We start from the raw sequence: 15,417 nt of genomic DNA, 5'->3' as shown, positions 1-15,417 counted from the left end.
ACGCTTACGTCATGAGTGACTGCGCACTAGATCAAAGTAAGTTCCATAATGTTCTATATCCTTCCATTCGATTCCAGTGGTATCTAGCGATCTCCACAACACCTCCCCACCTAAACTGATGCTACTCCTCAAGCATCAACAGCAAAGTCTCTCTGTGGGTTTGCGTGTTCTCTTTGACCGTCTTGGATTGTCTGGTCCATACTCTGGAACGGATGGAGTACCTTTGGGTTTGGTCTGTCTCCGAGTTTGTGGCACAGTTTCCAAGATCTCCATGGGGTGATCTGTTACAAGTTCAGAAACAGTGTCCACTTCCTCACCAGGTTCATTGTCTTCCTCAGTGGTGTAGCGTGGCTGTAGCTGTTCCCAGTGTCGTCTCCATACTGGACCATGAGGAATGACCATGACGTTGAAGCAGCGAGTACCCAGAGACTTCTTGATGACTGCTGGTACCCATCGGGGTTGTTTGTCTCGGCGAGGTCCATGGTACAGAGCATACACAGGATCTCCGGCCTTGTACTGTCTGGTTACCTTGACGACAGCTTTCAAGTCTGGAGTCATCTGAGACTTGGATGCCTCCTTGTGGATTTGGCTGTAGTTCCTTTCTGCAGCCGTGAGAGTCTTGGACACGTTGGCGATTGGGCGCTCGCTTCCATCTGGATAGCGATGAAATAGGACTGCTCCAATTCCAACGTTGGACGCGTCACAAGCTAGTCCCAAAGTCTTGTTTGGATCGAAGTGTACCAGAACTTGATCCGAGGAAAGCACATTTTTCAACTGTTCAAATGCTGCCTGTTCCTCATCTCCCCACTTCCAGGGGTTCGCCTTCTTCGTCAGGCGGTAGAGCGGCTCTGCCATGCTGGCCAGGTTAGGGATGAACTTCCCGTAAAACTGAACTGAGCCCAAGAAAGACTTCAAGCTTGAGACGTCCGTAGGGGCTGGCATTTTCAAAACTGCCTCGACCTTCGATCCTTTGGAGATCCCTTCGGCCGATAAGGTATGTCCAAGGTATTCCACACTGGCTTGTGCGAACTCGCACTTTTCACGACGACATCTGAGTCCTTTGTCGTTCAGACGAGTGAGCAAACGTTCCAGGTTGCTCAGGTGGTCGTTGGCGTCCTTCCCGCTGACGAGTATATCATCTTGGAAGACGGCAACACCAGGTAGATCACAGGTCAGGTTTTCCATGATCTCTTGAAAGTAACCAGGTGCTGACTTTATCCCGAAAGGAAGTCGTTGCTGCAGGAGTACCCCACGGTGAGTGCTGAGGGCTAGCCTGCGTTGACTCTCTGGTGCCAGCTTGATCTGGTTGTAGGCATCAGCAAGATCGATCTTGGTGTATCCGAATCCACCTCCTAGCTTCTGCATCAGTTCCTCTGGGAGTGGCATTGGATGACGGTGATCTTCAAGCTGATCATTGATGCCCACTGAGTAGTCACCACAGATCCGTAGCTTGGGCTTCAGGGTGCCCGAGGTTTGTGCCTTACGAATTGGTACCACTGGCGTTCCATATTCGTTGAACTGGACTGGCTTCCAGACTCCTTTGGCGATGCCTTCTTCGTAGCCTTTGGCGAGGTCATCACGAAGAGCGAAAGGTACCGGACGTGCCTTGTGAAAAACCGGCTTCGCATCAGACTTGAACTTCACGTCCAGTTCGAAGTCCTTGAGACATCCCAATTCTTGTTTGAAGAGATTTGGGAATTTATCAGACAGTCTGTGACAATCTCGTTGCAGGGCAGCATAAGGCGCGTTGGAGGTCGCTGGATGCGTAGGTTTTGCACCCTCACTCTTAGCGTGACTCTCTATGCTCCTCAGTCCTAGAGCATTGTCCACAGAAATTCCCAGAGTCTGGATTGCGTTGCGTCCTAGCAGATTCAGATGAGGGATCTTGGTGACGATGTACGGAATTGAGCTTTGCTTACCAGTCACTGGATCCTTGGTTTGGCCCATGAAAGTTCCCAGCACGGGCAGGTCGTGCTTGCTGGCAGACTCGTAACGATGTGTGACGTCATCCAGCTTCGGTTTTCCTAGTTGTCTCCAGACCGGAAGAGAAACAAAATTTCCTGTAGTTGCGGTGTCCAGTTCCATGGTGAACTGTCGGTCCTGGATTGTTATGGGTACATCCAACCTAGGAGTATTTTGGGGAACTTTACCGAGGATCGCGTTGACAAGCTCTGCTTTCGTGACTCTCTTCACGGAAGCCTGGGAATGTCGTTCCCGATTCTGATGTTGCTTTTTTCTACAGACAGCTTCCAAATGTCCTGTGACGTCACAGTATCGGCATTTGGCTGCTTTGTAGGGGCAGTCTGTTGCTTTGTGGGCCTTTCCACATCGGTAGCACTTCCTGTCTGTGGAATTAGACTGCTTGTGGTTCTTTCGTGGACCCGTAGTCTTGTTCTGGTGGACCTTGTTGACTGGCATGGTCTTGGAACCGTAGACAGTTTCCTTGGCAACCTTCGCTGCGTCTTCAGTCTCAATCGCGACTTGGACAGCACGTGCGAAATCCAGCTCTGTGTCCTTGATCTTGAATAGAGCCTTTAAGACAGCCTCATTGTTGACAGAACATATGAATCTCTGTCTCAGAGCTTCGTCTTGTGGGTTTTTGATCGAAGGAAAGTCACAGGTAGCGGCGTCTTGGCGTATGCGCGCTGCTAACTCCTGGAGAGTTTCGCCTGGCTTCCGTTTCATGTCACTCCAGAACTTGAAACGTTCTCGCACTATGAAGAGTTTCGGGTCGAACTGTTCTTTCATGAATTTGACAATCTCGTCCATTGTCAAACTGTTGATGTCCTTGGGCGGATTTTGCTGAGTAGCCAGATTTGCCAGTTGTTTGTAGACCGTAGCAGTCTGATTCGTCAAGAAAACTTGAGCCTTGCGCTGCTCCGGCACGGAGTTGGCGACCACAAACGTGCAAAATCTTGACCAGTAGTCAGGCCACAGTTCCGATGTTGCATCAAACGCAACAAAAGATGGGATTGCAGCTGCCTGTGTAGTAATGGGAAAACGTAGATTCGAAGCACTCGGATCGTCGTAGCTTTCCTCCCTGGCAGAAGCTGCGGCACCACTGAACACTTTCATCATCAACTCCATCTGGTGCATGTGTTGCTCCATATCTTCCTTGTGCTGGCGTTGCTGTTGCTCCAACTGCTCCCTTAGAAGCGTTATCAGCTGCTCTGTTTCCGTCATTTTGTAGTAATAAGTCACTCCGAATAGACAAGGGAAGTAACTGTCGGCGACGCCAGTTGTCGTGTTTTTCCTTTCGTCACTCTCAGTCGCAAAGGAGACACAACGATTTGTGTAGGTTCTGTAGATTTATTAACAGCTGGAACAACGGTGACAATATCTCTCAGCACAGTGTAAGAAAGAACAAGTGCAAGACTGGTAAAGAACAACAATACGTGTGCGCAGCCCTACTTATATAGTTAATGGACATACGAGAATATTCGGGAAACATCGACACTAATCTGGTTAGATCTACACAGTTCCATCTGTTCGATGAGCGTCTACGCTTACGTCATGAGTGACTGCGCACTAGATCAAAGTAAGTTCCATAATGTTCTATATCCTTCCATTCGATTCCAGTGGTATCTAGCGATCTCCACAACAGTCACCATCTGAAGTTGTTTAGCATTCGTATGAGCAGTTTCAGTCAGATTCTCCTGTTGTTTCATTTCCTGTATTTCAAGATGTTTACCAGTAAAATAACAGACATTAACTGTAAAGACGTTCCGCGGTTATCGGAATGATTTTGTCACTAGTCCTGCGCTGCGGCCTCTTTATAATGGGTTTGCGTTTGCATGCGTGCATGGCGAGATCTATCTTGGTGAGTGTGTGTTCATTTCGTATTTTTGGTTTTGTTTGGTTGTGTCTTCTGTATTCTGATTCATGTTTCTGTGCACATCGAATCAGTCGCGCTACTTTACTGTCCAATGCAGGGTTTGGCTAGTTAGGCGGTGAAGCTCGTTTGTTTGGCTTTTATGTTGTAGTTGTTGCTGCTTGAACCATTTATCCTAGAACAGTATTGTTGTAACTAAACTTTATTTCTGAAATGGCGAATGAAACATCTTTTATTTTTTATTTTTTAACTGTTTGGAACGCATTGTCTCACCGGAAACAGCGTATAATTAGATATGTTCAACACAAAAAGCGATATAACAAACAAGAATGGAAATAACAGTGATTTCGTTGTCATTATTGTTCTTGTTGTTGCGTAGAAATAATGTAGTACATCGTGACTATACAAGAGTAAAACTAAAACATGCTCAACATTCAGAGAAATGTAATCTCCACCTATTTGATTTTGATGGATGTTTCCAGCACCTACAAAATGCTACGATAAACAAATATGTTGTCAATAAATGAATTCACAAAAACAGGTATGGGCACCATCACCAAGTGTGGCATTGATATCTTTAGGAAAAACCACGAGCCTATTAAAACTACAAAGACCGCAAACTATTCAAAGCAGAAAAGATCCTTGAACAAGCGGCTTTATTCATCCCGATCGTTGAAGGTTAAAAACAAAACCATGCGTCAGCATCAGAAGGATGTGCATGCTTCTAGCAAATTTGCAAATCGAAGAAAAAGTAAGCCTGACAAATCGCTTTAAGTTGAACAGTTTTGAAATTTGACGTCAGCGCTTTCCACCTGGGTTAAGGACGCTGCATTATATATTGTTGTGGTAGTCGTTGTCGCTGTCAGCTCTTTCCTATGTAGGTTAACGTTGTTGTTGTCGTCGTCAGCGAAGATATTTTGCAAATGAAATGCGTTCCTTATCGATGACCATGTGCGCTGTTCTTGTGAACTCTGTTGCTGGAAAGAGAAGAACAAACAAATAGTAAGTGACGGAGAACGAGAATCACAGGGGCAACAAAGGGGGAGGGGGGGGGGGGGGGGGGGGGGGGAGGGACGAACATAATGAAGACACCGATACATTAGAATTACGTTTGCTATTATCAATGTTAGATTAACCACGTGTGTCACACTGACATAATGTACAACACTCAGGTGATTCCAATTAAACGAAAAAGGTCTGGGGTTGTTATGTCTTTTTGTGTATTATTACAATTGCCAGCTGAAAACACTGACGGCACATCTATCTTTAAAAAAAAAAACCCACTTACTTCCAACTACAGTCGGCAAACTCTTCCCATCCAACTACAGTCAGCAAACTTTTCCCATTCTTGTTCTCCGAAAAGTGAAAGGGATCCGTGTTATCAACCTTGCCACTGCCCTCTACACGCCTCATTGCTGTCTGTTATGCCCACTGTAGGATAAGAGTGCAGTTGCTCTGCGTGCGCGTGCGTGTGTGCGTGCGTGTGTGCGTGTGTGCGTGTGTGCGTGCGACATTTCTATCCCTTTCCGACCATCCTCAAAACCCAACCAACAAAACACATTCTGAAGTACCATAAACACTTGCTCTTCCAAACCCTAGACATACCTTAACAAACCCTAGACATACCTTAACAAACCCTAGACATACCTTAACAAACCCTAGACATACCTTAACAAACCCTAGACATACCTTAACAAACCCTAGACATACCTTAACAAACCCTAGACATACCTTAACAAACCCTAGACATACCTTAACAAACCCTAGACATACCTTAACAAACCCTAGACATACCGTAACAAACCCTAGACATACCTTAACAAACCCTAGACATACCTTAACAAACCCTAGACATACCTTAACAAACCCTAGACATACCTTAACAAACCCTAGACATACCTTAACAAACCCTAGACATACCTTAACAAACCCTAGACATACCTTAACAAACCCTAGACATACCTTAACAAACCCTAGACATACCTTAACAAACCCTAGACATACCGTAACAAACCCTAGACATACCGTAACAAACCCTAGACATACCTTAACAAACTCAGCCCTGTCTCTATTTCTGCTCAGCAGCCTCTTCCGCCGTCTCGTCAGCGACCTTCACCTCATCCTCAGGGATCCTGAAATCCTTGTCCATCTCCTCCTCTCCTCCCAGAGTCTGCATCACGGCCGTACAGGCGTAGGCAGGCGGAGAAACGCACGGGGAAACGGCATAGATGTTCGGTAGCGCCGGAACCGGAACCTTCTCCGGCTGGCGTTCCAGTTCCACGGACTTTGTCTTGCGGCGGCAGCGGAGGACCAAGCACGCCGTCAGGCAGCACAGGAGGAGCATCGCTGCGCATGCGCCGACCATGGCAATAATCATCCACATGGGGAAGGCAGCTTCCGCTACTTTCAACTCCTCTTGCACGTGGGGTTTTGGTGTCTGTGTGGGTTGCTCCTGCTGTAAAAGAGAGAGAAATTGGGTCAATATACTGTGTAAGAAGTAATAATTCCTTCATTTCTTTTCCATGGGACGTTGACGCGTTACTGATGCAGGTTTGCCTACCAAGTATTTTCTTTCGTCGTATTTTGCATACAGCGGCGGAAGCTTGTACTAAATCGAACGCAACAAACTACTCGGCAATGTACGTGAACAGTGTCCCTACTGCAAGGAACTGTTGCAAAGTAGTAGATATGTCAGTAGACGGAGAGAGCCGTGGCCGTGTGTTGAAACAGAGGCCTTACTTCTCACTTCCATATTTGATTCATTCCGTCAACTTTATTTTCATTTTCAATGCGCACGGCGGATGGTTGACAGAGTTAAAATGCGACACTGCTCTTGAACATCACCAACAGCTTTGTTACGCGGAATTGTGTACCAAGCTTCCCATCTGGCTTGCCATGGAGCTTGGTTTTAAAAACAATGTACATGTACGGGACTGGGTGGCCGAGTGGTAACGCACTTGCGCTCGGAAGCGAGTTCGACCCTGGGTCAGGCAATTTTCTCCCCCCTTTCCTAACCTAGGTGGTGGGTTCAAGTGCTAGTCTTTCGGATGAGACGAAAAACCGAGGTCCCTTCGTGTACACTACTTTGGGGCGTGCACGTTAAAGATCCCACGATTGACAAAAGGGTCTTTCCTGGCAAAATTGTATAGGCATAGATAAAAATGTCCACCAAATATCCGTTTGACTTGGAATAAAGGCCGTGAAAGGTGAATGCTCGCCTAATAGGCTACTGAGCTTTACTGGCCGATGTGAATGCGTTATATATTGTGTGTAAAAAATGTCTGTTTGTCTGTCTGTCTGTAAAAAATTCCATTTCAAACGGCAGAAATTAATATGTAAGCGCCTAGGGCTATATCTAGATTAGGCGCATAAAAAAATAAAAAAAATAAAAAAATAAAAAAATGATCACAATAATAATAATAATAATAATGTCAACTGTTGTTTTCATTTGGGTTATACACTCGCGTTGACTTATTGCTCAAAACCGGCCAGTCTCATTAAGAAGCAGGAGTGAATGCATTCTGGATATAGTTCAGAGATCACTATCCTGGATATTTGCGTGTCTAAGTTAAGAAAGGACTTTGTGCGTTGAACAGAACTTGATTTGCCTAGAACATAATGTTGGAAACCAAGACAGATTGTTGATTCAAAAAGTCGTTTGGCCATAATTATTTGTCATCAATTAAAAAAAATCGCCTTTAAATATGTTCTTGAAGGGGGCGCCGCTCGACTACTTTTTGATACCAACAACAGAGAGAAGCAGCGCCATGAAGTGGCAATTGTATCCCTTTAACTGACTGGAGCGTCTTATACGATTATTCATGTTTATGCCAGTAAAAAATATATTTCTAACCTTTTCTCTCTTCAAAAAAGAACAGTTCCACATACGGTAACATAGAAATTTATACAAATAACGAAGCCAGTTGGACGAAGGATATTCGACAAAGACTGATTATAGTTAAATCCAGTTCGCTTCGTAGGCGTCCATTTTCAGCACGGTCAGACCAAAATCAAATAATTTCATGTCCAAAGTTAGAACATGCAAACTTGAGAAAAAAAAACCACCCAGGTGAATTTGCACGCGTCGGCCTCTTTCCTGACATACACGACAAACTCAGCTCCACGTGTATAACTTCTATGTGTGTGTGTGTGTGTGTCCGTGTGCGTATGTGCGTGTGACAGCTTTTATAATCGAGAAAAGGTCCGAAAAATGGTCAAGAAGTTCGTGATAAACGGCAAAAAGAATTCCACAAAACAATTATTCCTGGTCAAATGAAATGCCGTGAATACAAAAAGGGACAACCTTCCACGTTCGTGTAACTCAATAGGATGCTGGATTTGAGTTCAATTGTTGACAATCTACAGAATTCAATGTCTTTTCGAATAAATCAAGAAACCTGTTAACCGAAAACAAAAGAGGCGTTTTGTGTGTGCCTGTTTTAGATTACTGCTGTTTCATAATTATGAAGATCAGACCGTATCTGTCAAGGAGTCATGTAAATCAAGGGCACGAATTTTCACCGATGACGCAGGAAATGGTGAAGACTTGGCGTAGTTCTGTGAATCTGCAGGTGAGAGAGAGAGAGAGAGAGAGAGAGAGAGAGAGAGAGAGAGAGAGAGAGAGAGAGAGAGAGAGAGAGAGAGAGAGAGAGAGAGAGAGAGAAGAGAGAGAGAGAGAGAGAGAGAGAGAGAGAGAGAGAGAGAGAGAGAGAGAGAGAGAGAGAGAGAGAGAGAGGGGGGGGTCATTCGAAGCCATGGCTTTAGAATCCTTTTTCTGCTTCTCTTTTTTTGCTTACTTGCTTTCTTACTTGCTTTTGTTCGTTTGCTTGCTACGGTTCGTATTTCATTCTGCTGTCACCCTCTTGTCTGCTCTCCCTCTCTCTCTCCCTCCCTCTCTTTCTCTCCCCCCTCCCTCCCTCTCTAATTTTTTCTCCTTTGCTGTTTCTCTAATAATCCATAGATTTGAAGAGGATTTTGTTTAGATGCGTGTTAAAAAAAAAATCATAACCGAACATCGTGTTTGCACCCTGGCCCCTCGTTTGTTTTGCTTGGACCCTGCGGTTTAAATCAGTGCGCTGTAATTTGCGCATAATTATGTGAACAATCTCATTGTTTTCTGTATTACTGTTGCTTCCTGTGGTTACAAACCTGTTGTCGTCATAAAAAATGCCATAAAAAGGCTCTCATAACCGATTTTCTTTTTTTGATATGAAGTTTCGTTCACTGCCTACTTGTTAGACTAAATCTTTAATTCTATATTTGTGTTTCATCGTGTCTTTGTGTCTCTTCCGTTAAGTTTTGTTGAATCTGCAACTACTCAAGATATAGGATTGATTAGAAGTGAAGACAAACTACAATTCCCTAAAACATAGACACTCTTATAGCATTTTTCAATTACCTTCTGGCTTCAAGAAATGTCCCCTTGTTGTTTATTTGTTGGAATTGTCTTTGCCTAGGCAAAACTCCAGTACATTTTGTTTTACGTATGCCTGCGGTCACTGGCCCATAGATTTATTCAGTGGAGTCAAACATCATTTTTAGACAACCAACACAAAATACACAAATTATTGTCAATACAGGGTTGTTGTTATCTAACTGCGTTTTACTTGTTGGTCCTAAAGCAAAACTACACACAAAAACACTGACACGTACAAGTGGTTTGGGGGGCGAAGAATGGCACAAAATGAAACCCAAGGGTGCAGCCTACGTCAAACGTCTCCTTTAAAATCCTTAGTTATTGGTTTTGAATTGCAAATGAAGGCGCAGAAAGTCACGCGGAAAGCCCTGCGCCATAACGACGCCTTTTATTGTCATTTAAATGACGATTTAATTAACCCTGCTTGTCGGGGTCGCCACAGAAGGGGTCGGCACGTGTGTCGTTTTAACCTCAGCAATAAATTCGATGGAAATAAAGAGGAATAAAAAAAGGATAAAAGGAATTTTATCCGAAGATAGTGTTATAAAGAGTGTTCGCAAAAAGTCCACAGGGACAGGAAATGCTGTTTTTAGCTTTAAACATCACACATTCAAACGGAGGTTTTTACCGACGTAGAAAGTACATCTGACGTTTTGTGAAATAATCATCCCTGATCCAAAGTTAATGAACATCTAATATGAAGAAATTCGCTGAACACATTTAGCAGCTATAAGGCATTTTTTTGCGGGTGGCATTTAAACAAAAAGTTTAGGGGTGGGGGGGCTGGGGGAGTCACCTTGTTATGTTAATTGGGGGTATGAACATTAAACTTGTACGTGATGACCGTTCACTGTTGACGTTCCTTGTTTACTTGATGCAGATAAAGGCACACACGTTGAGACATCAAACTCGAGAGACTTGAACTCCTACCGAATAGTGTAATCACTGTCAGTTCTATGAGCTGACGTCTTTAGCGTGTTTGTAAGGCCAAGCAAAACACTTGTCATTAATCACCGTGAAGGAGCATTAATTCATCATCATTCTTCTTCTTCTTCTTTGTTTATGGTCTGAAACTCCAACGTTCACTCATTTTTTGGCACGAGTGGGATTTTACGTGTATGACCGTTTTTACCCCGCCACGCCACTTTCGGGGCAAGCATGCTGGGTATTTTGTGTTTCTATAACCCACCCAACTCTGACATGGGTTACAGATTCCGTGCGCACTTGGTCTTGTGCTTGCGTGTTCATACGAAGGGGGATAAGGCACTAGCAGGTCTGCACAAGAGTCAACCTAGGAGTTCGGACAAATTACCACCCTTAACCCACCAGGCGGGGGCTGCGGCCGGGATTTGAACTCACGACCTTCCGATTAGAAGGCTTACCCACTAGGCTACTGCGCCTCATCATTCAAGCATTTATGTTGAAGTCGGAACGACATTCACGAAAAACAAAACCAAGAGTTTAGTTGGCTTGGTATTTGAAGCAGCTGACAGCTAAACACACACACACACACTCACACTCACACACACACACACACACACACACACACACACACACACACACACACACACACAGCCAGATAGAGAGAGACACACACAGAGATACACACACACACACACAAACACACACACACGCACAGATAAACATACAATCCATACCTCAATGGGTTTGGCGAACTGTTCAACAGGCTCCTTCTCCACAATGGTGGGGTCCATTGGTCCTGTGGGGGAGTCAGCGTCGGGCTGGACTGTTTCCGTGTCGGTCATCGTGTCTGTCGTCCTGTCTGTCATCGTGTCTGTCGTCCTGTCTGTCTTCTCCACCGTGCCTACTGTCACAGCTGTGTATAAAATGAACACAGAGATCAGAAAAAACACCAGAAAGTAGATTAAACTATACTAGCCTTTCTTCTAATGAATGTCAGTAACAGATCTTGGTGCGATGATTTAGGGCAAAGAACAATCAAGTGACAGCATATTCGTTTTAACTTACTTAATAAAAGTGCCACGGCTGACTGGAATACTAATAACTAAAATAATGAGAATACACCATATACGGTGCAAATCCTGGACTAGTTCCAAGCGCCTCTCAAAAGCATACACTAGTAAATAATTCTGTGCACAATGCAAAATCAAACATTTACATCGAAGTTAACTTATTCAATTAACAAAATTCTCAACGTGAATACATGAATTTCAAAAACGTTTAGCACACAAGCCATGAAATATTCGGATTTTTCTTCTTCTGATTCCAAGTACTATACGTGATGACTGGAATCGCAAAATAATCCAGAAACAAACTCAAGTATTTAGTTTAGTTATACTAACTTTCTAAAGTGAACACATCGCAAACTGACTTAAAGAAAGGAAAAGCATAATGCTAGAAATCCCCTTCCAGACCAAAAACAGCGTCACAAGTACCATGCCATTACTGGAGTATGGAAGAAGTCAATCTTAGAGAGTGAATGTTTTGATGTGTAAACATTGTGTATAAATGTGTGTATGTTCTAAAGAAAAATGTGAAGTATTGAATAATACACTTATTGCTGTTTATTTCTGGTTCTAGATTGCAATTTCTGTATGTGAGGGAATGAACATGCGTGAGTTAGATGTGAGTCAGATGTGTGTTTGATGCGTTACATCCTGCAGGAATTGGAATCCAGTACACACTCTAAATAGAAGTATTCCACTTTTGAACGCATGTTTACTACTTTCGGTAATAGAATGATGTACTATGTCACACTGCGTTTGAAAACGGGTGACAGTGGAACACTATGGTTAAGAGTACATCGTGGGTGGACATTTTAGACTTCTGGATGGGATGGACATAATTATTGGTATACGCGTACATCTTGTACTGGCTCGGCCAATTGTCCATGTAGGCCTACAATACATTGGGCTTAGATTGCACCCCTCAAAATGCAAAGATCATAATGTCAGCCCTGCTGGTGATATGCCTCACCTGGTGATATGCCTCACCTGGTGATATGCCTCACCTGGTGATATGCCTCACCTGTTTTCGTCATGGAAGGCGCAGGGTTGGGGAAGACCGGTGGTGACGTCACCGTGGGTCCTGGCATCATCTGGTCAATCTCTGAATTTGCAAACAAACACCAATGCCTATGACTAAGATCGTACTTAACACACACAAAATACACTAAACATGTATGCAATATACGCATTTAAGCACACACGCGCGCAAACACACCTCTCCTCAAAAGTGAATTATATGACACCAAAAGAGACGCAAACGTCGGGAAGACGTCATAATACAAATACTGGCGTCACGTAACAATTCTGTCACTTGTGCTGCATGTCTCCCAAGGAACCATTGAGGAATTTCCACAACAATTTTTGTCTGCGTGACTTCGTCACATCAACAGCAGAAAATCACTCGTAAGGTGCCCGCAAGGCTGTACATGTATCGCCCTCGTAGATCATTAAAGACGGGCGCTGTGGCGGGGTGGTAAGACGTCGGCCTCGTAATCGGAAGGTCGAGGGTTCGAATCCCGGCCGCGGCCGCCTGGTGGGTTAAGAGTGGAGATTTTTCCGATCTCCCAGGTCAACTTGTGTGCAGACCTGCTAGTGACTTATCCCCCTTCGTGTGTACACGCAACCACAAGACCAAGTGCGCACGGAAAAGATCCTGTAATCCATGTCAGAGTTCGGTGGGTTATGGAAACACGAAAATACCCAGCATGCTTCCTCCGAAAGCGGCGTGTGGCTGCCTAAATGGCGGGGTAAAAACGGTCATACACGTAAAATTCCACTCGTGTAAAAACACGAGTGTACATGGGAGTTTCAGCCCACGAACGCAGAAGAAGAAGATCATTAAAGGTACTCACTGCCCAGCTTCATGCACATCTGGCCGAGCGACATGAGGATGGCCTGCGTCATCCGACGGCCAACCATACCCATCTGGTCAGACCCCAGCGACTTGTTAGCTTCCTCCAGCACACAGGGGCCCACCGCCTCACTGGCCCTGGCACAGTCAAGGTGAACAGCTCAGCACAGAGGATTACAGCTAAACGGCTAAAAGGCCAAACATACTGCAACGACAGGCAAGTACCCTTCGTCGGTCTATCTTTGCCATTGAGGTAAAAGGCTAAGAGAAGGTAAACATACTGCAAATCCCTGGTACAGTCAAGGTGAACAGCTCACCACAGAGGGTTACAGGTAAAAGGCTTAGAAAAGAAATACTTCAAATACAGGCAAATATCTGTCGTCGGTCTATCTCTGCCATTGAGCTATCACTATTGAGCAAAATACAACTTGCTATTTTGTCGGATATTCATTCAGCAGTTAACATTGCCATCGCGATGCTGAGGAAAGGTTACGGCAGAAATGGTTTATACGTATTAAGCGCAGCGCATGAACGTTCGCTTATTTTTGAATTTTGAGTTTCGTATTCGCGCAGTAATTCTTTAATACAATAATAGCGCCTTGGGTAGAGTCCTCCGTGGATTGGTTTTGTTTTCTAATTATAATGCAACCCCAATTTTAACATATTTTCTCAAAATCAGAAAAACCAGGTCTTTAAAGACAAGAAGTCTCAATGTGGATGTAAAAGTGAAGAACAGAAAATAGATGTGTAAAGGCAAGGAGTCTTAACATGGATGTAAAAGTGAAGAACAGAAAAGCACGTATTAAGTATCATGTACCCACTACTAGTCATTGTGCATTTTAGTTAATGGACTGATGATGTCATTTGTATGGAGTCGACGCACGTGCGAGGATATGTATGTGTGGGAGGGGGGGGGGGGGGCGGGAGATGGAAGCTTGCTGTATGTTATGTAATGTATTTATTGTGTGTGATACGTGGAAATGTGATACTATTTATTTGCATGTATGATACAGGTACAAATGTGATAATTGTAGGCTTATACAGGGTGACACGAAAAAAACAGATCCCACCAAAAGTTTAATATTTTCTGAAATAATCAGCCGATTCTTTTATTTTTTCAGGTGAGCCAAGCTGAAATGATGTTCTAACAGCCCACCAAGTTTGAGCTTCAAGATGTCATGGACAACGGAGCATAAGACATTTATAGTCGAGGCCTATTTTCGCCGGCGAACAGATTTGCTCGGGCTGCGCACAACAGACTCTCTGACTGAATCAATATTCCTCGGTGTCCTTGCTGATTTAGGTCGACCAGAGTGGGATCCCCTGTTAGGGTTTTTACTATTGAGGTTATTGACAGTCCCATGGTCTCTGAACTTATCCCTCCATCCATAGATAACTGATTTAACAGGAAAGTCTCTACGTCCAAACTGTCTTTTGAATTCCAGTTGAGCAGCGTGGATAGAATTCGACCGAAAATAGGCCTCGACTATAAATGTCTTATGCTCCGTTGTCCATGACATCTTGAAGCTCAAACTTGGTGGGCTGTTAGAACATCATTTCAGCTTGGCTCACCTGAAAAAATAAAAGAATCGGCTGATTATTTCAGAAAATATTAAACTTTTGGTGGGATCTGTTTTTTTCGTGTCACCCTGTACTAGTGATTACTGTGTGTGATACATGAAATGTGATATGAATGCTGTTTTTATATGTTATACTCTTACTTTCTCCCAAGCGCAAGACAAATTCTTCTATGAAAATTGAAGCCAATAAAATTTGAGTTGAGTTGAGTTGAGTTGAGATGTGTAAAGGCAAGGTCTCAAAGGGGGAAGTTTGAAGTTAAGGTTCTTGAAAGGAAGAGGTAGGAGGGGATTTGGGCGCACAGGGCACTGTATCATCTAAACTTGGGCGCACAGGGCACTGTATCATCTAAATTTGGGCGCACAGGGCACTGTATCATCTAAATTTGGGCGCACAGGGCACTGTATCATCTAAATTTGGGCGCACAGGGCACTGTATCATCTAAATTTGGGCGCACAGGGCACTGTATCATCTAAATTTGGGCGCACAGGGCACTGTATCATCTAAATTTGGGCGCACAGGGCACTGTATCATCTAAACTTGGGCGCACAGGGCACTGTATCATCTAAACTTGGGCGCACAGGGCACTGTATCATCTAAACTTGGGCGCACAGGGCACTGTATCATCTAAACTTGGGCGCACAGGGCACTGTATCATCTAAACTTGGGCGCACAGGGCACTGTATCATCTAAACTTGGGCGCACAGGGCACTGTATCATCTAAACTTGGGCGCACAGGGCACTGTATCAT

At 44.2% G+C, this 15,417-nt stretch overlaps 1 protein-coding gene across 3 annotated transcripts in view; it reads right to left on the bottom strand.

Annotated features, from left to right (window-relative positions):
- Positions 1–4,168: 4,168 nt before the first annotated feature.
- The window catches only part of LOC138961378 (uncharacterized), a 47,847-nt gene continuing 36,598 nt past the window's right edge, over positions 4,169–15,417 (bottom strand). For all 3 annotated transcript variants that reach the window (XM_070332992.1, XM_070332993.1, XM_070332994.1), the window contains exons 12-16: positions 13,090–13,226; positions 12,258–12,338; positions 10,907–11,085; positions 5,879–6,287; positions 4,169–4,809 (exon numbers count right to left, since the gene is read on the bottom strand). In XM_070332992.1, coding sequence (XP_070189093.1) covers positions 5,901–6,287; positions 10,907–11,085; positions 12,258–12,338; positions 13,090–13,226 — 784 coding nt within the window. In that variant the 3' untranslated portion in view covers positions 4,169–4,809; positions 5,879–5,900. The remainder of the gene's footprint in view (positions 4,810–5,878; positions 6,288–10,906; positions 11,086–12,257; positions 12,339–13,089; positions 13,227–15,417) is intronic.

This window comes from Littorina saxatilis, linkage group LG3 (genome assembly GCF_037325665.1).
Source record: "Littorina saxatilis isolate snail1 linkage group LG3, US_GU_Lsax_2.0, whole genome shotgun sequence".
Classification (NCBI taxonomy): domain Eukaryota; kingdom Metazoa; phylum Mollusca; class Gastropoda; order Littorinimorpha; family Littorinidae; genus Littorina; species Littorina saxatilis.
The sequence above is the reverse complement of the archived record's forward strand: the minus strand, read 5'-3'. Positions and strand labels throughout refer to the sequence as shown.